At 32.2% G+C, this 24103-nt stretch overlaps 1 protein-coding gene across 1 annotated transcript in view; it reads left to right on the forward strand.

Moving 5' to 3' along the window:
- Positions 1-24103, forward strand: part of LOC115881354 (orexin receptor type 1-like) — a 202321-nt gene that overhangs the window by 161054 nt on the left and 17164 nt on the right. Inside the window, exons 5-7 of the mRNA XM_030898799.1 lie at positions 3152-3352; positions 6509-6634; positions 11484-11705. Coding sequence (XP_030754659.1) covers positions 3152-3352; positions 6509-6634; positions 11484-11676 — 520 coding nt within the window. The 3' untranslated portion in view covers positions 11677-11705. The remainder of the gene's footprint in view (positions 1-3151; positions 3353-6508; positions 6635-11483; positions 11706-24103) is intronic.

Here is a 24103-nt window from a genome sequence, read left to right on the forward strand (position 1 = left end):
GCTTAAATTGGTCTCCCTCGCTTGTAAACTTTGTCATTAAGCCTAAAACATATTAAATGACTTTGTAGGGGTTAACCAGAAAGCTGTTCCGAAATAGATAATACGCACACACAACCACACAGACCGACTCATGTACCTAGACGTAATAATCGTTAGAGAGCTTTAAAATTGCCGGCCTCGATTACGGTTTTAGTATGTGTGGGAGTGGTTTAAATTTTAAAAGTTCCAATAATGGAACTACAAATGTGCAAAAGAGTTCCTTATGAGATTTTCCATTTAAGAATTTATTTTGAATATTTGGGAAATCGCTAATTGTCTAAATCACAGGTTCCCAAACCTTTCTTTCTCGTAGACCTAACCTAACTTTCAAAATTTTAGATAGCCGCTACTATATCCCCGAAATGTTTTATTATATATATATTTTATTATATAAATATATATTTCCGTGAAAAATTTCGCAAAACATTTCTGAAAATAGTACGATAAATATAAATAGACCCGTGTTATAAAAATTAGTTCCTACGATTCCTGAAATTGATCGAGACCCGCCGTGATTGGTTGTTTGTTTTTTATTGTTAACCCAGATTAACAATAAAAACAAACATCCAATCTCTGCATAATAATATTAGTTGAATGGATTTATATCAAACCATCCTGGGTGCTAATAAAAGTATCGTTTGCAAATTTATCTTAGGAACAATAAAATATCTATATTAATATATAAAATCCTTAAGTGACTGACATACTGATTAATCACGATCCTGCTCAAACCACTCAACGTAAGAAGCTCAATTTTGGCATAGAGGTTGATTCTAGGGTGTAGAGGTTCGATAAGAAGGGATTTTTCGAAATTCGAGTTCCCAAGAGGGAGAAACCACCCCTCAAATATTACAATATTTTTTATTTAAAAAACGGTCAAGTTTCCGAAGAAGCGCTTAAACACGTATATATTATTTTGTTATTTTAAGATTTTTTAAAAATGTATACAGGGTGTTTCGAAAAATCTGGTCATTGATTAATCACGATCCTGCTTAAAGCGCTTGACGTAAAAAGCTGATTTTTGGAAAACAGATTGACTTTAGGGTGTAGAGGTTCGATAAGAAGGGCTTTTTTGAAACTCGAATTCTAAGGGGGTGAAACTATCCCTCAAATATTAAAATATTTTTTATTTAATAACCGGTGAGTTTTTCGGAAAAACTCTTAAATACGTATATTTTATTTTGTTGTTTTACATATTTTAAGATTTTTTATAAATTTATACAGGGTGTTTCATAAAATATGACCATTCAGTAAACACGATTATGTTTAAACTGCTTGACGTTTAAAGCTGATTTTTGGCGAACGGATTGACTGTGGGGTGTAGAGGTTCGATAAGGAGGGGTTTTGCGAATCTCAAATTCCAAGAGGGTAAAAACGCCCCTCAAATATTACAATATTTGTTATTTAAAAAACGGTTAGTCTTTCAGGAAAACGCTTGGACAAGCATAATTTATTTGGTTTTTTTACATATTTTGAATTTTTTTAAAAAATCATACAGGGTGTTCCAAAAAGTTGGGTAATTTCTTAACCACGATTCTGCTTAATCTGCTTGACGTAAAAAGCTTATTTTTGGCAAACGGTTTTTTCGAAAGTCAAATTCCAACGAGATGAAACAACCCGTCAAATATTACCAAGTTATATAATAATATCGCATATTGTTTTTTCTCATGCTGACATAAATGTGAGAAAATTTTATCCAGTTTGTATGTTAATCGATCATCGGTATCTTATCTTGGTCCAGAGCCAGTACTGGGAATACCCAAATGTATGACCCGTAGTGCACTAAAACTCTGGATCAGGGAAAAGCAGAATGTCCACCAGAAACAGACAGCGGCAGCAAAGGCCACAGCAAAGCTTTTATCCAAGGACCTAGCTCTAAAACCGCAAAAGAACTGCTAATGCTTAGCAGGAATAAATTGCGGATTACAACAGGCCTCTTGACAGGACATATGGCTGTCAAGTGTTACCTGAACAAGCTCAACCTATATCAAGGATGTCTTTGCTGCAGACTCTGCGATAAAGATCCTGAAACAGCGGAGCACATAATATGTCACTGCAAGGACCTAGCTCTAAAACCGCAAAAGAACTGCTAATGCTTAGCAGGAATAAATTGCGCATTACAACAGGCCTCTTGACAGGACATATGGCTGTCAAGTGTTACCTGAACAAGCTCAACCTATATCAAGGAAGTCTTTGCTGCAGACTCTGCGATAAAGATCCTGAAACAGCGGAGCACATAATATGTCACTGCGAGGCTCTGGATCGCAAGCGACACTTTTTATTTGGGAAAGCTAGGCTAGAACCGGAGGAACTATGCTTCCATCTTATCAAGGACCTGCATAAGTTAGTGCAGGGCACAGGGATAGGAGAATGGGTGCAGATATAGAAAGGGGACAAACACAATAGGCCTCACAGGTCGTAGTGTTTCCGGCAGAGGACGGCCCCTTATTGTGAAAAAAAAATGTTAATGGAAATTCTTGCTTTGCTTTATCATCACCATTACAAATGATTAATTCGACGCGAACGAAGTCGCTGGTACACGCTAGTTTATATATAAAATTGCTTTTAAATAATGTGCGTGGACCATACTTTTGTTGACATCGGGTCAATTAATTAATTTTAATAAGTAAGTAAGTAATTTTCATAAGCGGATATATTGATAATGTTACCAGTATTACTCATCAAGCAGTACACTACTCTTACATTAATCAATTAACGCCGTAAACAAACATATCATATACAATTTTATATACTAATTCATTATAATAAAATTAAATCATAAAAATATTGTAATTATTATATTCCTGCAGTTTAAGTGAAAGGTTTTGTTCCTAAATATCTACTATACATATAATATATATGCGTGTTCAAATATTAATTCTGTGGAATATATATCAATATAACATAAAACGAGATATAATTAAAGAAATATCATCGTAACAACAGCTATTTTAGAAACGTCTAGGTTTACTTATTTCACTTAGACTTTTGAAAAAAAATCTTTGCCTCCGGTACAGGTACCGTCACGTTATGAAAATAGCTCAAAACAAAACAACTCATTGTACTTAAAATATTGTCTTACTGCAAATATAATTATTTCTTGTCTTTCCAGAAGCAACCGTGGCGATTATGACCGCAGCAGCCAGTACAGCCCGGAAAGTTTTCGAGAATACGAGGGTTCCCGAACTCGTTACGAAGTGCACGAGTCCGAACTTGACGTCGTCAAGGAAAAACGCACTCAAAAATACTTGGGATCCATCATTACCATGTACGCCATTTGTTTGCTGCCTCTCATGATCATGCGTCTGGCTAGGTAAATAAATTTTTCCCATTTAATTTCAGTTTGATTATATTTAAATTAAACAATTTTGGTTTTAAACGTTTTTACGCGTTATAAATTGTTATACAAACGCTTAGTTAAATTATTAAATAATTGTGTTAAAGTGAATGTAAACTTGTAGATTGCATATTTTTCGTTTGTTAAAACGCAATGTGGCTGATTCAGTCACAAGATTCAATACAGGGTGAGTTTTAAATAAGTTCAGAAAGATCAGTGGTTCTGAAATGATCAAGAAAAGATCCAGTGGTTCTGAAAAATTCACTTTTTTGGAAATTTTCAAACTAAAATAACTCGGTTATTTTGGATTTGGGAAACGGTAAAAAGAAAATATGTTTATTTCATAGAGATCTACCAGCCCTGAAAATATTTGCACTTATTTAAGGCTCACCCTGTATAACAATTTATAAATGTAATTATAATAATCAGATATTTAAACACACTGACGGACATACGAAACGAGTACAGGCAAAAAATATATATCAGAAGTCAATACTAAAATCTGATTTACCTTATAGGCTTGGTGCATTTCTGTTGATTTTAAAAATTCTGACCGCAGCGCTCGATACGGCAGAAAATAGAAGTATCCGACATTTAACCGACACAAAGTATTTTACACAGTCCCATTGCCGTTTATGTCGATCGCATTTGAAATAATATTAAAATATTGGCTTTGTCATAATATTTAAGTATTTTAGTTTTTACTAGTGCAGATACTGAAACTATAGTTTGCCCAACGACAAGATCCTTGACAGTGATAGATGTGTCTGTCATTTTAATTTCAAAGTAGTTTATTTTATTTTACAAAGAAATAAGTTGGTACAACAGGAACGCATAGCAGGAAATTAATATATTTAAAATTTGACTGATAAGGGATTACTTTTCAAAATATTGTGAAAAAAAACTGTATAAAACTGAAAAAATGTAATCGAGTTATTTTATTTAAAAAAAAACGGTATGTGTTAATTACAAAAGAAACAAGGACAAAACACCACTTACCAAAAAAATATAAAAAAATAACTATTTCTTACTTTGCTTCAAGAAACTTCCCGCATTTATTATTATTTTATCAATATAACTTACAGTACGTCTGCTGGATCTGTGTCTACGAAAGGAATGCGGACAAAAAATATTTAAATAAACAGCAATATATTTTATACGTCGACTTGACGAGTACGTCACCGCAAATCGCTCCGCCCACTCATTTTATTAGCCACTTGCAAATTTGTCGAATTTTTATTGATGGGACGCGTCGTCTAATTTTTTACGAAAAACATCGAGAGAATATCGATTCCCCTCTCACGGATACCCCGTAGCTACAGAACGGACAGACGTACTGTATGTACAAATACAAATTCGTAATATTCCACAGGAATAAATAAAACAAACTATTTTATTAATAATAACACTTTGTTAAATAACACGTTGATTAATTAACTTTAATCTTAATTTTTTTAAACCAGTACCTTTTGACATTATTTTTCTGCAGTACTAAAATCCATTATTTACCTATCGTGTGATGTCAATATTTTACAGCTACTCCAATGGTATATGTTTAGTACGATCCTTGTAGCATATACGAGATGCACTTATCTACGACGAGATGGTATACAAACTTTATTGATGGTAACTTTATTGGTGTATAAGACTTTGTGCCTGGGCAGCGAGTATTAACTATAAACTGTTCCCTGGGTCTACAGTTAATTTTCTCTCGATATTTCCTCCACTTGACTTCAAAAGACACAACATACATGATAATAACACGAATCAAAACGCATCATCTTCCAAAATGCAGATATTTGACATAAGTTTCAGTTGACACAAAATTATAACCTATAATTTGGCAAGAATTTGACAAGTCTCAAAAATCTAAAGGCGAGTGTTCATACGTATCGGCGTCCGTTTGTCGTTTATCTTTCCGTAAAACCAATAAAATTGATATATGATATGTCATTTTTGAAGTAACCCAATAAAACTGGTTAAAAACAACAAGAGACGACGCATGACGGATTTATATTTAAATCCATCCATAGTAAAAATATTAGAAACTTTTTTAGTAAAATAAATAGTAGATTGGTATGGGACGTCATCTGCTTTTCTTCTGTCATCGTCTGTCGAAATCTTACCTGAAAAAGAAACAGAGTATATAAATCACTCGGTACGAGGTTTGTGTGATGTAACGCTGTTTTGGGTAGTAAAAATTAATTGAAAAAGAACCCGAACTGGGCGACTCGTTGTGACAATTTCGTATGTTAATAAAATTGCCGGAAAATATTAGGGTCGTTAAAAAGTACGGTAAACACGCTTAGTAAAATAAGATGTACTGAATAAAGATAGAAGACAAGTATTTTCCCACTTCGTATTTTTACTCTCTACGACTTATTAGATTTCTATAGCGAGTCACTTCTATACATGTAAACGCCGACCCAAGGTTTTACTTGCCAGGATGGTATAATTTACAACTTTTTTTAATACTAGTGCTTACATTTTTTATGTACATCTTCCAAAATTATAATTATATACCTTTAAAAATTTCGTTATAGCCGATATAGCCCCATTTATATCCCCACTAGCAAAACTGGTGCGTAAAATTATGCTCGCTTCTGTAGTTGAACTCATCTTAAAATTTTTATTAGCTATATATAATAATAAATTCAAATTTAGACCTTCTGTACGTATCAAAATATTTAGTTTTTTATTTTTAGAACTTTCATAAATTCTACTTCCTAAGACTTTTAGAATAATTATATAAAAAATTTTCGTGTATTCGCTATTTAAACCCGTGTATTTGTTTAGTCCGCTGTTTATAATATCCTGATGGTGGCAGCACCGGCGGAGAATGCACCAAGCCTATACTTTACTCAACAATACAGTAACTTTATTTTAATAGTCTGCGAGGGCTCTAACTAAATCTTGACAACATTTTGATTTCACTGTGTATATATAAATTACGAAATTCTCCAAATTCGTTCCAAAATGTGTTGAATATCGTTTTTATCGTAGGCGTAGATTGGATATTTTTGTGTGATTTACACAATGGTCGTAGGCAAAACATTTATATTATTTTTAAATGTTCATTGTTTGGTATTACGGAATGTTCTTAATAGCTTATCTTAAAAATTTATTTTACAGATTGGCACTAGTGGAAACATATGAAAACAGCAGCCATTTCGACTATACATACGTTCTATTTGTTTGGCTGGCATTTTTGCCTACTTGTTTGACTCCTCCAATGTTTGCATTTTGGCAAATGAGTCGGTAAGTCATATTTTATATTGCATACGAGTATATTTTTTTAATATTGTATACCATACAGGGTGGACCATTAGTGCGAGGAAATTCAATATTGTCGTTGTTTTGTTCAAAAAATGTTTAATACAATTATCGCATGGTTTATAATGACGCATATCCTAAAAATGTTTTGTTGTATACAGGGTGTCTTTTTAAATGAAAATATGGGAGGTAGTATAGGGGTAATTTTAATAGAAAAATGAAGGGTGTTTTTTAAATTACAACCCTCATTTTTCTATAGAGAGTGGGATTCAGCATAAAATTCTGCATACAACATTATAATATGTATATATGTTGGTTAAAAGCACTATATCCGAAAAGCGGTTAACAACTGGAGTGAATATAACTGTATTAATACTTAGCATTAATGGAAAAACAAATTTCTTGCAGTATAGGTATATAATAAAATTAGAATACCTGTCGGTAGCAAACACAGCGTGGAATTAAATTTCTATATCAGCAGTTAAGTGGCAAGAATTCTTATATAATTTTATTATATACCTATACTGCAAGAAATTTGTTTTTGCATTTTATAATTTGGCTTGCCTGAAAAAAAAAGCCTTTTTGCCATCTGATAGTTGCACCTCGGTGGTACGAAAGTACTACTATTGGACAGAGGCCGCTATCTCCCGTTCGGGATTTAATAATATCTAACCGATACTTTCCGACAAGTCGGAATTAAGGTAGTCTGCGCTGTGTTTGTCATTTTGTGGGATCGACCCAAGCTCACCTGATGATGGAGTAGGGCTCCGAAACCGGTAGTGAGAGTAGATTGAACCACATTATGACAAACACTGCGTGGAATTAAATTTCTATATCAGCAATTCAGTGGCAAACATTCTTATATCATTTTATCTTAGCATTAATTTTCTAAGCACTAAGGATAACAGAATAAATCCAACAAGAAAAAAATACATTTATCCTATGCAGTGTATTTTTTTATGGAGTCACCAAAATAGGATTGTTTAAAATGCTATATCTCTATTTTTTTAAACGTAACGCCCTGTATATTATTTTTTCATTTAGATGCAGACTTAAATAATGAAAACTTTTTGTATTTGAAGTATTCCCAAATTTTTAGCGGTTTTTCAGATATTCGCTGTATTATAGTATCATATGGGGCTTTCAACAGTATAATACTAGACAAAGATCATATTAGGTAGCTTTGATAAAAATTTACTGTTGTAAGAGCCATATGTAACATAATACCACGAATATCTGCAAAACCATTAAAAATTTAGGAATAAAGTAAAGTAAAATAAAGATTTCAGTTAACGTCTCCTTTTTGCTGCCAGGGCTAATCTGGACGGCGCCTACTTTATTCACGCGGAATCCGAACCGCGGTCTTCGGCCATATCATGGTTAATGGCCTACCGACCGGAAGTATCTAAATCAACTTTTACTCACGAGATATCCGATCTCATCCGGCCTTAAACCGGCGTCAATGAGCAGTATGTATCAATAGATTTTACACTTTTCCCTTGGACAACAGCACGATACAGAGTTTCGAACCGGTCACCCGTCCATCCACCAGTATCGCCTTACGTCGCTTAATTTCGGTGTTCTAATGGGAATCGGTGTTTCAACGTAGTTAGGCCGTTGCCGTTAATTTAGGAATACTACAAATACAAAAAAATATTCAACTTATAATTCTGCACCTTAAAGAAAATTGATATACAGGGTGTTTTTAAAAAATTTGAGATATAGCAATTTAAATATTGCAATGTGGGTGACACCATAAAAATTATCCTGTATTAGATAATGCAAATTTTTCTTCGCGGGTTTATTCTGTTCTGGTTCTTCTGGTTTATCCTTGGTTTTAAGTATAACTAAGTACTAAAAAAATTAAACTCACAGTTTTTAACCACTCTTCCGATATAGTGTTTTTAACCAAAGTTTAAGTAAATAAACTTTATCATACCTTTTTACCCTCTATGCAACAAAATATATTTAGGATATGTACCTTTATAAACCACAACATCTGTAAAAAAACTTTATCCTATTTTCGATAACAAGGATAATATTGGACTTTCTCCAAGAACTGAGAAAAATCTAGAATTAAATAAATAAATATATTCTTTAACAAGTGCATGATTTTAATGCACTTTTATACAAAAATGGGATTTTTATCTCACACGTAATATAATTATATTAGTTTAGAAGATTCTTTAAGTCTTATAAATAAATTGTACTTTCCTAGCCCAGCAGCTTCATCAACAATAGAGTAGAAATTAAAAAAAATATATTTTGATATTTTTGTTTCTTTATTAGTTGAATGAGCTCAAAACAAAGTTACCACAGAAAATCAGCTTTATTGCAAATGTTTACAAATTTAATAAGACCCTCCCTCACAAAGTTTTAATCAAAGCAGTCTCCTCCTTGTTCGTGCTTGTATAAAATAATATATTTCGGGGATATCGGATTTATAAGCTTTAGGTCTTATTAAAAATAAGAAATAAACGAACTTTTATTCTTTAACTTTTTTATATAAAAAGTCTCATTAATGCAAATATTTCAAAGATTTACGACATAATATTTGAGAAAAATATAATTGGTCTCAGGCACTAGACATGAACGAAAATTGAAATATACTTTTTGAGGAAATTAAAAAAGTTATTTTGGTAAACAAGTAATGATATTATATAAAAAAATACTGTATTTTTTCCTTGTCGTCGTTAACACATGATTAATTTAAATATGTTTCCAGGGAGAATAAATATAAGGAATTTAGTTTTTTTGTATATACAGAGTGGCGCCTTTTATATGACGCGAAGACTATAAAGAGAACGGTACATACAGTTTGTATTGAAATAAAATTTTGTGAGCATATGTAGGCTAATTTATGGCATTCTTTAAAAATATACAGAGTTCTACAGGGTATCTCCAAAAAAAGTTACACAAAAGTTATGTTTTTTTGTAACGGATTATAATTAATTTGCCAAAAAAGGAAACAGTGTGCAGTTTACCAATTAATAGAATACCTTAAATGTTCCTCATTTATCTAGTCTTGACTTTCTTTATTGGGATGTGTTAAAAACAGTGTTTACAAAACTTGACTAACTATTGTTTAACTATTGTGACTGATTTTAGGAGTAGAATTCCACATAATATTTTTTAATATGAAAAGTTGATTTAAAAAGGGAATCATTTTATGTCCTGAACAGGACAGGAAACATACTTAGCATTTGATTTCGTCTAAATAATTTTTGTCATAGTTATACCTACTCTTATATCTAGTTTTAATTCTGTAATAATTATAATATGTTTTAAACGTGTATCTTTTTAGTATCATTGAGTATTTTACTACATATCCTTTAACTTTTATTAAATTAACAAAAGATGTATCATAGCCGCCTAGATTTTATCCAGTAATAAAAATCTACTGACGCAAAATAATAAAAATGAAAATATGTAGGAAAATCTTTATCTGAGGGGCAGGCAACCTTAATAGTATTTTAAAGATATATGCTTTTTTCCATTCATTCCCATCATACCGGGTATCCCATTTAAAATAAAGGGGTAACTTACTTTTAAAAGTGGCCAATGTTCATTATTAATTTTGTCTCACTCTGTATTCTTTTAACGTAACTTTTGGTGTCAAATTTTAATTTGGTTTAACATACAATAGTTATTGTAATTAAATATCAGGCTATACAGGGTAAATTACAATTTAGGCAGCCGTTATTGAAATTTAAATTGTATTCTGCATTTTCACAATAAGTTAAATATGTCAAAATCCTTACATTTTAGACATCTGATTCTTTAATGAAACTCACCTTTATTTTTTCTAGAAATTTTTCTTTCAATATATAGGGTATTACAAAAAACAACTTTGATGCGTAACTTTTTTTGCGGATATCCGGTGGAACTCTATATATTTTCTATATAATGTAGCCTTAGTTTTATCATTGAAACAAATAATATTTAGTAAATAGAAAAACTTCAGTACAACATTTGATTTTAAAAACTTAAATATGCATAGAGAAATGACGCATTAAACTGCATTTTTAGAAAATCGTATAATAAAAAAAAATAACCGTAATATTTCAGAAACGGTAAGATTAAAGTGCGGTAAACCTTAATCAAATTTATCTTTCTTTTAATCGTAGGAACTAAAAATGTACTTTTATATTTTTTATTTATTTGTACTACTCTATACCTTTTAAAAATAATTTTAAAGTTTTGCTGTAGTAGTCCTCCAATGATTTCATCACTAACAATTTCTAAAAATCTGATCATTTGGCTACAATACTACCTGTCAAATAGCTGGAACAAGATTATACAGGGTGTCCCAGAAATAAGTGCAAGAATTTTAAGAGGTGGTAGATCTCGATATAAGAAACATATTTTCTCTTTATCGTTTTTCAAAAAGTCCAAAATAACGGAGTTATTTTACTTTGAAAATTTCCAAAAAAAATCATTTTTTACAAACATTTTCAGAACCATTGGATCTTTTCTGGATTTTCTTTCTTGTAAATTTAATCTAATGCCTATGTTGCCATATTATCAAGAAATTATGTTTTTTGACTAAAAAATAAAAAAAAATTCAAAAATTTTTGAATTTTTAAATTTTTTTTTTCGCGAAAAAAAACTCATAGGCGTGTTTCTGGGGTTGAACTGTATTAATTTTTTCTTTCGCGAAAAAAAACTCATAGGCGTGTTTCTGGGGTTGAACTGTATTTTAACTGTACCAGTTAAAATACTTGCACTTATTTCTAAGACACCCTGTATATTTAACGTGGAAATGAATAATATCAAATTATGTTATTATAATTTTAATTTTTGTATTTATACAACAATTGGTATTTATTTCCAGATCGTCAAAGGAACGTCTAAAGGGCTACTTTCGTTTCAGCAATCGCAAAATGCGTCATTCCAGTGAGACAGTGGTGACAACTGCGGACACTCCAGCATCCAGATTTAAGTTCTTGCATGGATCCCGACAACAACTAGAAGAACGACTTTCGGATGGCACAAGTAGCATTCAGCAAGAGAGTAATTCGTCTTGATGTTGAACTTCTGATATCATGAGCTACAGGTAAAACGTTAATGTTAGACATTGTACAAGCTGTATCATTTTCGCTATTTCATATCTTCCCCGCAACATAAGAAAAGCATTGAGTGTACTTCTGAAAGTATTTCCAGAAATGTTTCGCGAAATGTGTCTCGAAATATTTCCAGAAATATTTCGTGAAACATTTCTAGCATAGTGTAGAGGTTGTTTAAGGTTTATAATATAATGATATTTACAAGTATGATAGTCTCCATAAATGCCCACCATTAAATTTTTACTACATTACTTATACAGGGTGGAGCACCTCATTCGCCTCGGTTGATTATACGCAAACGGAAAGATATAGAAACAAAATATTTTATGGTAAATGTGGGAATGCAATGTGCACAATTTAAAATTATTTTGAAATATACATGGTGCTTCAGAACTAAGATCCATATCAAAGTTATATTTTTTTCTTATGGAACGCCCGGTATTTTATTTCATTTTTGGATTCTTGGACCCAAAAAAGGCATTTATTATATAGGTTAAATATGTTTAAAATCTTTGGTTTTTGAGATATTTAAAAATTTGTAAATATGCATGCTACAATAGAATAGGTTATCAACACCTTGTATATTCTCTTTTAGAATTAATTCCTGTGCTGAGTTTAAAGGTAAAGAAATAAACTTAACTGAAAAATTTTATTGTTTCCTTTAATTTATACAGGGGTACTAAAAATTGCTGATCTATTTTAAATACCCCATATTTCTTAACATAAATCAAAGTAGATTCAATTGCTCTTTCAAACTTTATTAGGGTTTTCTATACCTATCTAGCTCATATTTTGAATAAAAAGCTATGTTTCAATAAAATGGCAATCAAGATGGCTGGTGTCGCCCCGGCAGTTTTCAAGAGACAGTTAATAACTATTTTCAAAATCGACATTAGTTTATGGACATTATTATTTCATTATTTTACCAATAAAAAATAAAACAGTATCTGCTGGCGGAACGAATGGATATGTTACTAGTTATTTTAATTGTGAGAAAAATTGTTTCTTGGCCTCAATGGCTTATGCTCAAAAATAACCAAATAGGAATTTTCCTGATAAGCGTTTCTTTGAAAAACTATTTATCCTATTTTGCAGGGCTGGTACCTAATGTGGTTTATAAAAAAACCTATTAGGCAGAAACCTATCATTGAAAGTGAAGAAAATGGATTTGCCCTAATTGGCTCTTTTATAGAAAATCCATATAGATATATGGAGATTGTAGATACAAGTCATCGTAAAATAAATCAAAGAACTACTTCTTCGGTTTTCTTGTTAGAATAATAAATATAATATATTTAATAAATATTATTTATTAAACTATTGTATTAAATAAATGTAAACTGCTATAAGTTTGATTAAAGTCCATAAACTAATCTCGATTTTGAAAATAGCTATTAACTGTCACTAGAAACTTGCAGTGATGGTTTAAAAAATACAGGGTGTTATTTAGGGGTTTATGTAAAATACATTTCTAAAATAGACCAGCAATTTTTGATACCCCTGTATACATTAAACGAAGCAATTAAAATTATCAGTAAAGTTTATTCCTCTGGCTTAAAAGTCAGAACAAGAATTAATTCCGAAAAGCAATGTACAGGGTGTTGACGATCTTTTTTTTTATTATAGCATGCGTATTTAAATATCTTTAAATATCTCAAAAACCAAAGCTTGTAAACATATTAAACCCTTATAATAAATGCCTTATTTTGTGTCCAATAATTCAAAAATGAAATAAAATACCGGGTGTACCATAAGAAAAAATTAAACTTTGGTGTGGATCTTAGTTCTGACATACCCTGTACATTTCAAAATAATTTTAAATTATGTACATTGCCTTCCTACATATAGGTACCCACAAAATATTTTGTTTCTACATCTTTCCGTTTTCGTATAATCAACCGAGGAGAATGAAGGGTACAGGGTGACGCCCCTATATATGAATTTCAATTTTATATATAAATTTCTCCTTTATGTTTTTGAGCATAGTTCGAACGTAGTGAAGAACCGTTTTGTTTATCTTTAGTTTTCATAATTATTTAGTTTTCATAATTCATAAGGGTATGATTCCCCATATGTTATTAGATGTGGGTGCCTAATTTTAGTATTTAAAGGACTAAATAAAAATATAGGAACTTCTTTCAATGCGCAGTAGTGAACGTAATGTCTATCGGCTGCCAAACGGCCTGCCCGCTGTTCCAGAGAGCATAGTAAAAGATATATCAAAGAGCCAGCTTTCTTAAAATACTTGTTTTCCAGACATTGCTAGATCTCGTATTATTTGTCTTACTACCTACTATATATTCTTGTATAAAGTGCCCAGGTATACCGCATTCCCGCAAAATCGTATTTACAAGTCTCCGAGAAGTATGCTTTTAAAACAGGCTGTAGTGTAACTGCTGAACAGTTGAACGACTTTGTTAATTCCCATTATCAACTTTGTATCTAAATCATGTTTTCTTGTAGTTGGTTGGGTTTGATTTTCTTCTGAATTAGAGTTGTTTGTTTTTGATAAAATATGTGTATAATATGAGTGTATAAATTAGATTCTGACTGTTTTTGTTACGTTTATAGACAATTTATATTCGCGAAATAAGGAAGACCGGTATCGGAATGTCTCGAAGCAGCATAATATTTGTATTATTTGGGTTTTTAGTGTGCGATCAATATAAAAACTGGATTCCCCATGTTTTTATGTGTGAAAGTTGTAGGCTTAATCTTATGAAATGGACTTACCTTACTAGGGAGAAAAGAATTACTTCCAATTTGAATCACCAATGCTATGGAGCGAGGCCCCTAAATCACGAAAATGACTGTTATTTTTGCATAACAAAAACTGTAAGCTTTAATTAAAAAAATAAACATACAATTCAATATCCTAACAGGTTTTTGGGACGAAAGCATGTTGGCAAACTACTGTTAGTCTATTAAGAGAAACAAACCAAGAAAATTAAAAAAAGAAGACTTCTTTTTCTTTCCCTATTTTATGTTATTTGTTATGGACATGAGAGATTTTTTAAAATATTTTTCCGGGAAAAACTAATATAATAATATAATCATGGAGAACACGAGTCCACATTTGCTAGACCAGAAAACGGAATATATGCTCACCAACCTTATTTTGGAAAAAAAATAAGGATTTGCATCCCGAAAAGAGTAGAATGGGAAAGCAACCGAGTAATGAACACTTAAGAGATAGCAGTCTACACAGATGCTTCCGTAACTTCAGGAGGCACAGGTATAGGCATCTTCTCAGAGAAACTAGACATCCGACAATCTTTAAGGCTATCGGATGGCTGTAATGTTCTAAAAGCAGAGGTTTACGCCATAAAGGAAGCGGCCAGTTGTATACGAGAGAAAATCGCTAATAGACCTATAAGGGATATCGTGATATACTCTGACTGCATGGGCGCTTTGAGGAGCATCACCATGCAATTAGTGAGATCGAAAACTGTGATAGACTGCCGAGGAGCACTGTCCTGGCTGCGTCAGAGGGGGGCTACTTTGTGCTGGGTACCAGGTCACAGCAATGTGTGGTGGGCGATTAGGAAGCAGACAGACTCGCCAAAGAGGTCGCCAGGGGAGAGGTCATGGCTGATGACCCACTACTTGTGACGATTAAGACACTAAAAGAAGCTATAGGAACTACCATCAAGGCCAAGCAGCAAGAGAAGTGGCAACACCGTGAGGACTGCGCTACAGCTGGAAGACTGTGGCCAGTGGTAGATAGGCAAAAAAAGGCAAAACAACTACTAGAGCACAAAAATAACCTAGTACGCATAATTGTAGGTGTCATCACTGGAAATTACCTCACGGGGGTAAACCTCGCAAGATGGAAGATTTCCAACGACGACTACTGCAGACATTGCGGAGAGGAAGAAGAAACCATAGAGCACCTGCTGTGCCACTGTCCGGCACTGGAATACCAACGCTTTAAAACTTTAGGACAACATTTTTTGGAGGAACTAGAGGAAGCAGCAGAAGCCAACATCAGCGATATCGGGAACTTTGCAAAGAGCTGGAAGTACTTTACCGCAAAGAAAGAATGAAAGGAAGGTTTAGTACAACAAAACAGGGGTATCGCAATGGGCTCAATGCCTCCGAGTGGATCAAACGTGATCCCAAACCCCAGCAACCTAACTTAATCCAATAGAATAATATTCATATTAATATTCGTATCTAATATTCATTTTACAAATTACAAAAGTAAATTAAATTACATATTTCACTAAAGATATATTACATGTAAATCTAGATTAAAATATAAATATGAAATAAATCATATAATTAAAACCTTCAAAAGATTTAAAGGTAGAATTGCAATTATAAAGACAAAGAAAATATCATGTAGACCTCAAACTACGCTTTGCTGGGCCCGACAAATGGTCGCAATAATGACATTGTACGAAAATTGATATCAGAACGTAATTTGAAATGGTCTAATATATTTATAGCTCGAAGCGTTTCATTTTGATCTCTAGCAAGGCCTAATTAAACACAAAAGTGAATCTTTTGAAAATTACATGTTTAATCTACACGTGTCCGTTTAAGGGTAATAATTATTATAGTATACAGCGTGGTCAAAAATTGTATTCGGGAAACTTTGGCACTATATTACGTAGATAAAAATATATCGCTCTATATAATATTTTTAATAAATATCATTAAAAAATATATTGTTCGAGAAGTTTCACATACAAATTGTTATTTCGTATTTCGTTATAAACATAAAACTAAAATTACAAACATAAGTAGTTTATATGAGTTTTTAATATTTTGTAACTGTTAGTAGGCGGAAATATGCTAGAGTTATTTTTCTCTAAACGTCTAACTTTGATGTATTAAATGGACAGAGAATACTTTACTATTTTTATGTGGAATTAAATGGACGTGGGAGTGTGGTTTTTGTTGGGAAATTTTCGGTATTGTGCCGTTTAGCTGAAAAATATTAGACATTTGAAGTAATTTAATAACCTGAAGTATTATTGTTGTTACACTAATAAAAATATACTCTTGTTACAATATGACTTTCATATACCGGGTGCGTCTCAAAAGTGGCTCACCCCTATAACTTATTTTTTCAGATAAAATAGTTGGTGTAAATTGTGTTAGTATACGATATGAATTAGGATTGATTGACGTATTCAATTCTTTTTGACCACTTCCTGATTTACTGGAAATGGCTACAACTTTTGATTTTTAAATGATATCGTCGGTATTTTTCAACTTTATTCGATAGACAATAACGACAATTTGACTCGAAATATCAAGTGTGTGATATCAAATTATTCGTAAAAAAACTGCTTTTTCCAAATATGTTAATGAACTTCGTTCCATTTGAAAAAATGGAGATATGATTAAAAATACGATTTGAGCATCTTTTAACCGGCCAGGAAAAGACACTAAAAACATTAGACGATCAAATATATTTTTCCAAAGCTCCTTGATTAAAAACCAGTGTTTTTAACACAGCCATGGCACTCTAGATTGAAATCTAAATACAATTTTGTTTAAAGCGAAAATGTCAAAAGTGACATATGATATGTCATTCTATTCAAAGTGTTATTTTCTATCGAATAAAGTAAAAAAAATCCCGAGGGTACCATTTAAAAATCAAAAGTTGTAGTCATTTCCGCTGAAACAGGAAGTGACCGAAAAGAATTGAATACGTCAATCAATCCTAATTTATGTCATATACTAACATACCAAATCTCGATTTGTAATATATTATAGTAGAATCAATAGTTATCTCAAAAAATAAAAAAGTTATAGGGGTGAGCCACTTTTGAGACGCACCTGGTACATGGGCGCCGGAAGAATGAAATTTAGGGGGGGGGGGCAAGGTAAAAATGAATAAAAAATTGACATTTTTGGTAATTATTGGGAAAACTGGAAATCGTCCGATTTTCACCAAAATTGGTATACACCCTATTTTGAAGTCGTAGATTACGAATCTGAACTTTTTTCTTGGCGGTCTCTTACCGTTTTTCAGAAAAACGGAAAATAATTTTAATATCGATTTTTTCTTAATTTCTCAAATTTTTAAGGTTTTCTAGCACATATTTTGTAAGGTATTCAATAATCAATAATGTTTTTGCTATTTTCTGTTACTTTTTTAACCAATTCTATGCATAATAGAGGAAAATTTGGTAAAATAAATTTGTAAACAATCTGAAAATGTTAGGTTATAGCTTTGTTCGGGTTCTTGTTATTACCGATACTGAACCGTCCAAGAACTCTGCAGCGCATGCGCAAATGAAATAATGTCTTCATATTTCCTTCTGCGCATACGCATCACAGTTCTAGGACGGTTCAGAATCGGTAATAAGAGAAACCCGAAGTAAGTTTATGTGTTTCTGGCATTTAAAGCAACGTTGCCAATGCTAAACCTAAATTTAGCGTGTTTTTTTCGCTCATTCTGGAATTACGAAAGGCGGTCGCCAGAAGAACGGCTCCTTCCCATAACTGCTATTTTACCAACGAGATCTGACTATTTATACCCACGAAGTTGCACGAAAGAGTTTTGATTGCATTGGTTACAACTTCCATGCAGAGGGTGTTAATCTTTTGTTGTTATATTATTAGATTAACTAAAAAAAGATTAACCCCCTCCGCAAAGAAGTTAAAACCAATGCAATCAAAACTCTTCCGCGTAATTTTGTGGATATAGGTGTATATTTAATTATTGTCGATCTCATAATAGGTAATTTATTTAAAATCCCTAATCACCCGAAAAAATAGAAGATATGGCAACGTTGTAAATTTTCAAATTTCTAGATTAGGTCTAGAATATATTTGTCTCTCTTATTACATAGGAGAGAGAAAGAAGGATATATCAAATGTCAAACTTCCATCTGGTCTCAATTTTCTTTGCTATTTTGTTAAGAAAAGTGTTTTTCAGTAAAATGTTGGACACTTTTCTATCCCCAATCGAGTGTGGCTTTTAGATAAACTATAATATAATGAAAATATAGTGAAATTATTACTTTATAGGACCGAAATAAAGAAAAATTCAATGTTGAAATAATTTTCCGTTTTTCTGAAAAACGGTAAGAGACCGCCCAGAAAAAAGTAGATTCGTAATCTACGACCTCAAAATAGTGTGTATACCAATTTTGGTGAAAATCGGACGATTTCCAGTTTTCCCAATAATTACCACATTTTTTATTATTTTACAGGTAACACTTATCAATTTCATAATAATGAATATTTTTTTACAGATGGATGTAAGAAGATAGCTTTTATTTTTATTGTTTCAGTGATCCAGGGGGGGGGCAAATGCCCCCTCTTGCCCCCCCCCTGTCCGGCGCCCATGACCTGGTATATCGATATGCTGATAAATTTAAGAAAAACTGCCTCTATTTTTAAATTAAAACAGAACAGGTAACAATGAAAAACCAGGCAAATGCCTTAGTCGCCATCTTAAATTTTGTCAATGTCAAATTGTATTTTCTAAACGATAGGCTTTTGCCTCATTCGAACCAGATTTAAATTATTAAAATACATTAACGCGGACACTAAGCGTAGGTACTTAACGTAATAGTGTAGACAGCACAACAAATAATATTTGACAATGATAAAATTATAGGTTAACACTTAACTTAACTTAAGGTATGTTGACTTTTGACTGGTTTTGTATTATTACCTGAACAGTTTTAATTTAAAAACAGGTGCAGTTTCTCTTAAATGGTTTAAAACGACTTGTCAAAAATTGTTCAAATTTGGCATGTGTATCCAGCATAGGCAGACCTTTGAAAACTCTATTTAGCTGTAAAATTAATAGGGGAGCCAATATTTGGACAGTTCAAAATTTGCATGGAATTTTCTATATTTCCAACGACTATTTCCAACGACCACCCGGTATATCTAGGATTGCGTTAATAACATATACAATAATTCAATTATTTACTGTTTTGGATTGAATTTTTCAGCTCTTGAATAACTTTACTATGCGGCACTTGATTTAGAAGTGTTATTCCGAAATTCTTGCTGAAATGAAGCTGCGGTAAAGGTCTAGCCATTATTCATAAATAGTTAAATAGGAGCATTAATAGAAAATGTCTGAATTGTCTTCTCTGCTACAATACTAGAACGGTGGTAGAATTATTTATTTGGTGGGTAACACCTTCTCGTAACTTTGGCCTCGTAACTTCTCTCGATTCGACTATTATATTTTTGCCGCAGAAAAATAAATAAAAGAGAATTAAAAATTCATATTTAATAAAAAATTTATTAAAATTATTTAATCGACTAAGATTAGTTTCTCAACATTATAGTCCTAGTCAAGCAAATAACCGTGTTACATTTAGTGATGGAATAAATCGAGCTAAAATTCGCTCGAGTACTCGATTATTGAAACAGCCGACATCGCTCGATTATGAACGAGCGATGCAAGTGACGAGTACCAAGCGACGAACACAAGCGATCCTAGAATGAAATAAATTGAAATTCGATTTTAATGTGACATACTCGATAAAAAGCCGAGCGAATTTTCTACATACATTTCAGGTAGCAAATTTATACGACGACGTATATGTATTTATCGGTTGCGTATCTGAGGGACAAAATTTTACTACCTACATCGACAATGCTTTGAAATAAACTAAATCAAGCGATCAAGCAAATCGCTCGCCGCGTACTGCTTGCTATTCATCACAGAAAGAATATGTGCACTGCGCACGCAACTTACTGCTTGGCGCTTGGTGTTAACGAGTACTTGCAACAAGCGACAGGTGAAAACCCGTATTTTTAAATACGAGTGATATTTCGCTCGAGCGATCAGTCGGTTATTGCAATCGCTTGAAACTCGAGTACTCGATTATTGAAATTAATCGGTTTTTCCCATCACTAGTTACATTATGTATACCGTGTGTATGTCATCTACAGATTCAAACATTAATGATATTTCTTATAAAAATGGCCCAAAAGCATATTCGAAACACAATAATATGATACAAAAACTGACTATGTTAACTATTACTTTTTATAATTAAAAATGAAAAATTGAATTCCTAGAAACTATTTAAAATGAACAAAATGAAAATTTGCACCATTTTAATTATTTCTTCAAAGAGTTTCATACAAGTTCTCGTTCTAAAATAAAGTGGAAAACTTTTATTAATCATTTACATCGTATTCCTTTAAATTCATGCAAAGTTTACAGAATATATTCAAAACTTAAGTAAAGTAAGCGATGCAACGCATAGTATGTGAATCTTCTACAACATTTCCACTTTTCCAATTTATTTTTATTGAAAATTATCAAAAAACTAAAACTAAAGAAATTTAAAAAACAAGCTTTTTCAAAAGCTTTAACAATTTTCGTTAATTAATAGCAATAAATAATTATTTCTTATTAAATTATTTATGTAAAATATGTAATAGAGAAGTTAATCATCTACCCTCTTTTAAAGTTTAATATATTTTGTTCTAGTTGACCGATTTTGATGATTATTTAAGCAATTTGTAGCTAAATTATTTGAGTTTTTAGTATGACTTTTTAAATTAAAGACAAAAGTTCCCATGTATCAATTATACGAGAGAAAACAAAATGTTGATATTTTAGTGAAAGTTTGAAACACCCTGTGAAATATATTAACAAAGCAATGAATTTAAAAATAATTTTATCATCTAAGTACGTCTTTTCTCGTTAGTTTGTTTTTTGATTCATCTCAATAGTTTTATTTTTATTGGAGATATTCGCTTTTGAATAAGACAGTAACGATTTACAGCAATTTTAGCATTGAAAGCATACCTTTGCTTTAAGTTATAACGCCACCTTGGGTGAAAAAGTTTATAATGAGAACTCAGATTCACCAGGCTCCGTTACAAATAGGTTCCAGCTAGCTCAGTAAATAATTAAGTAAAATATAAATGCACAGAACAAGAGATATCAAAAGGGAGGTGTATGGAAAAAGTGTACTGATTGAAAAGTCCAAAATGTACTGGATTCGTTTAATAAATATTAAATTCAAAGTTAAAACAAATTACCAAGATCTATCATAAAATGTAGCAAATATTTAAATACGAAATAATGAAATATATATATATTAGTAAAATGGACTATCCGTAAAATAAATTAAATCATGAACAGTATCACAAAATATTGTTGTGACTAAACTGTGAACAACCCTGATGCGTGTTTGTGATTATGATTAAATGTCTATAAAGAATAAAATGAAATTTAAATGTAAAAATCCCCTGGTATACCAAGTTCACATACGATCGTATATTTAATGTAATAAATTTTAATCAATCATAAACGCAATAAAATAAGAGATGATTAAAGTCTTATCTGTCATCCAGTGATCGTTCCAGTCAGTCCATGAGAAAATCCAGATTGCTGGTCTTCAGTGTCACAGTGGCATTCCTCGTCACAGTGGCATCCCTCGTCACAGTGGCATTCACGTCACAAGGACATTAGTTTCAGTACCAAATCCAGTACAAAAAAAAATTGATAAAAATCTTAAACTAAACCATAATCATCACTAAGAGCCAAGGAACAAGAACCCTTTCCACCATGCGGACCTTCCAAGACAAGATGGCGTCTCAACGCATGTTACTCCATGGAAAAGGGTTCCTTAACTGTCCTCGTACTCATCCCAGTACGTCCACGCACCCATCTACAACTCCTGTCCTCCAACCAACAAAGATATCCCTTTTCAAGGTTTCCCCGGAATTCCAACTACACACAGGCCAAGCTCAATTTCTTGCCAATCGGTCTTCTCGACCCTCAATGAATTCCAAGACCGTAATTCTACTGAACAATCCCAATATGGAACGGCGACCAGCCAAAATTTCACTAGAATTTTTTTTATGTTCGGCAGAGATCAGAAGGCTTCCCTTGCTTTCACCAAGATGGTTCAAAGTCGAAAAAAGACGCGTGTTTGCAAAATCCGCAAAAGACGCTGGACTCCAAGATACCAACACAAAATCCAACACAGGCAACCAGTAAAACAAAAGACCCAAAATAAAAATTTGATGTAAAATTTTTATTTAATGCATACGGATTGAGTGAAACATTTTATTACATCATAATAAAATTATAATAATCCCTATATGAACATAATATCTTCGGAAAATTATTAATACATTTTCCGATCATATATAAAACCGTTTAAAAAGATCGAAAACCTAATTTACAAAGACTCATCTGTCAAACTTCAACGTCGGTGTCAAACGATCAGCTGACAACAATTGAAACGTCAATCTGGAAATCGTAATATAAACAAGATGAAATTTAGGGAAAAATCAACTATAATCAGGTAAAATCAATTGATTACACACAGGAAATATACATAATAAAAATCTTTAACCCCTAGTATATAGCAGACCCAACATTCCCACTTGTTGCGTTGAAACAGACAAAAGATAATCACGTCAAGTCTATGTTCCAGAATCCTCCGAAGAAATATGCCAAGAAAATTATCCTAACACAAGCATAAGTCTAAATAAAGAATTAGTAACCACTGTAGAAAGAAAGGTAGGTTTTAAACAGACAAATTGATATTTTATTAATGAGGTTTTATATTACAGTTATCGGAGACAACTCCATCCCAAGAAATTGTTGTGGTGAAGAGATTTAATAGATAAGATATTATTAGAAGTTATATGTACAGTTAAGAAGTAAGCTAATTAAACGTTATTATTCAAGTTATTTAAGTAAGTTTAGTTTTATTCCTAAAAATAAGCAAAATAAGTAAAATAAGTTACGGTGAAATTTTAAACCGTAACACCCCACCTTTTCTTCCTTTTTTTTTTTTAAAGAAATGAAATTTCTTTAAAAACAGCGAGTTACTACCAACTCAATGAAAAATATATACATCCTAAAATCTAACCTGGATCTGGTTTCAAATCTTTTACGTGCCAATTCCCAATCGATACACCACGGTCATCCTCAAGTTCATAAACACAATATCCAACTTTCTTACGAACTTTGTAAGGACCACAAAATTTCCCAGCCAATTTTGCTGCAAAATAATTCGCACCGTCTGACAAAACAAACTGTCGTTTCCAAACAGAATCGCCGACATTATAAGTCACATGCCTTCTACGCAAGTTATACTGCTGTCTAGATCGATCAGAAGCTTTCTTTAAACGGACTCTAACAAACTCTCGAAGTTTCTGTAACCTAAGAATGTTCTCAGCAGATGGGAGAGGATCATTGGGTTGATGATTATCCGGATCTAGCGTCGAGCTCGTAGAAAACTTCGGATGGACCTCATACTCATTAGCATGCGTAACCATTTCATGACCGAAATTTACAAAATATGGACTTGAAGTAGTAACTTCATGTCGTGCACTTCGATAGGCACATCCAATTTCAGACAAAACTTCATCCCATTTCCGGTGATTCTCACCAACATATGCGGTTAACATACATTTTAAGACA

Source organism: Sitophilus oryzae, unplaced genomic scaffold (genome assembly GCF_002938485.1).
Source record: "Sitophilus oryzae breed Bouriz unplaced genomic scaffold, Soryzae_2.0 scaffold_1716_pilon_pilon, whole genome shotgun sequence".
Classification (NCBI taxonomy): domain Eukaryota; kingdom Metazoa; phylum Arthropoda; class Insecta; order Coleoptera; family Curculionidae; genus Sitophilus; species Sitophilus oryzae.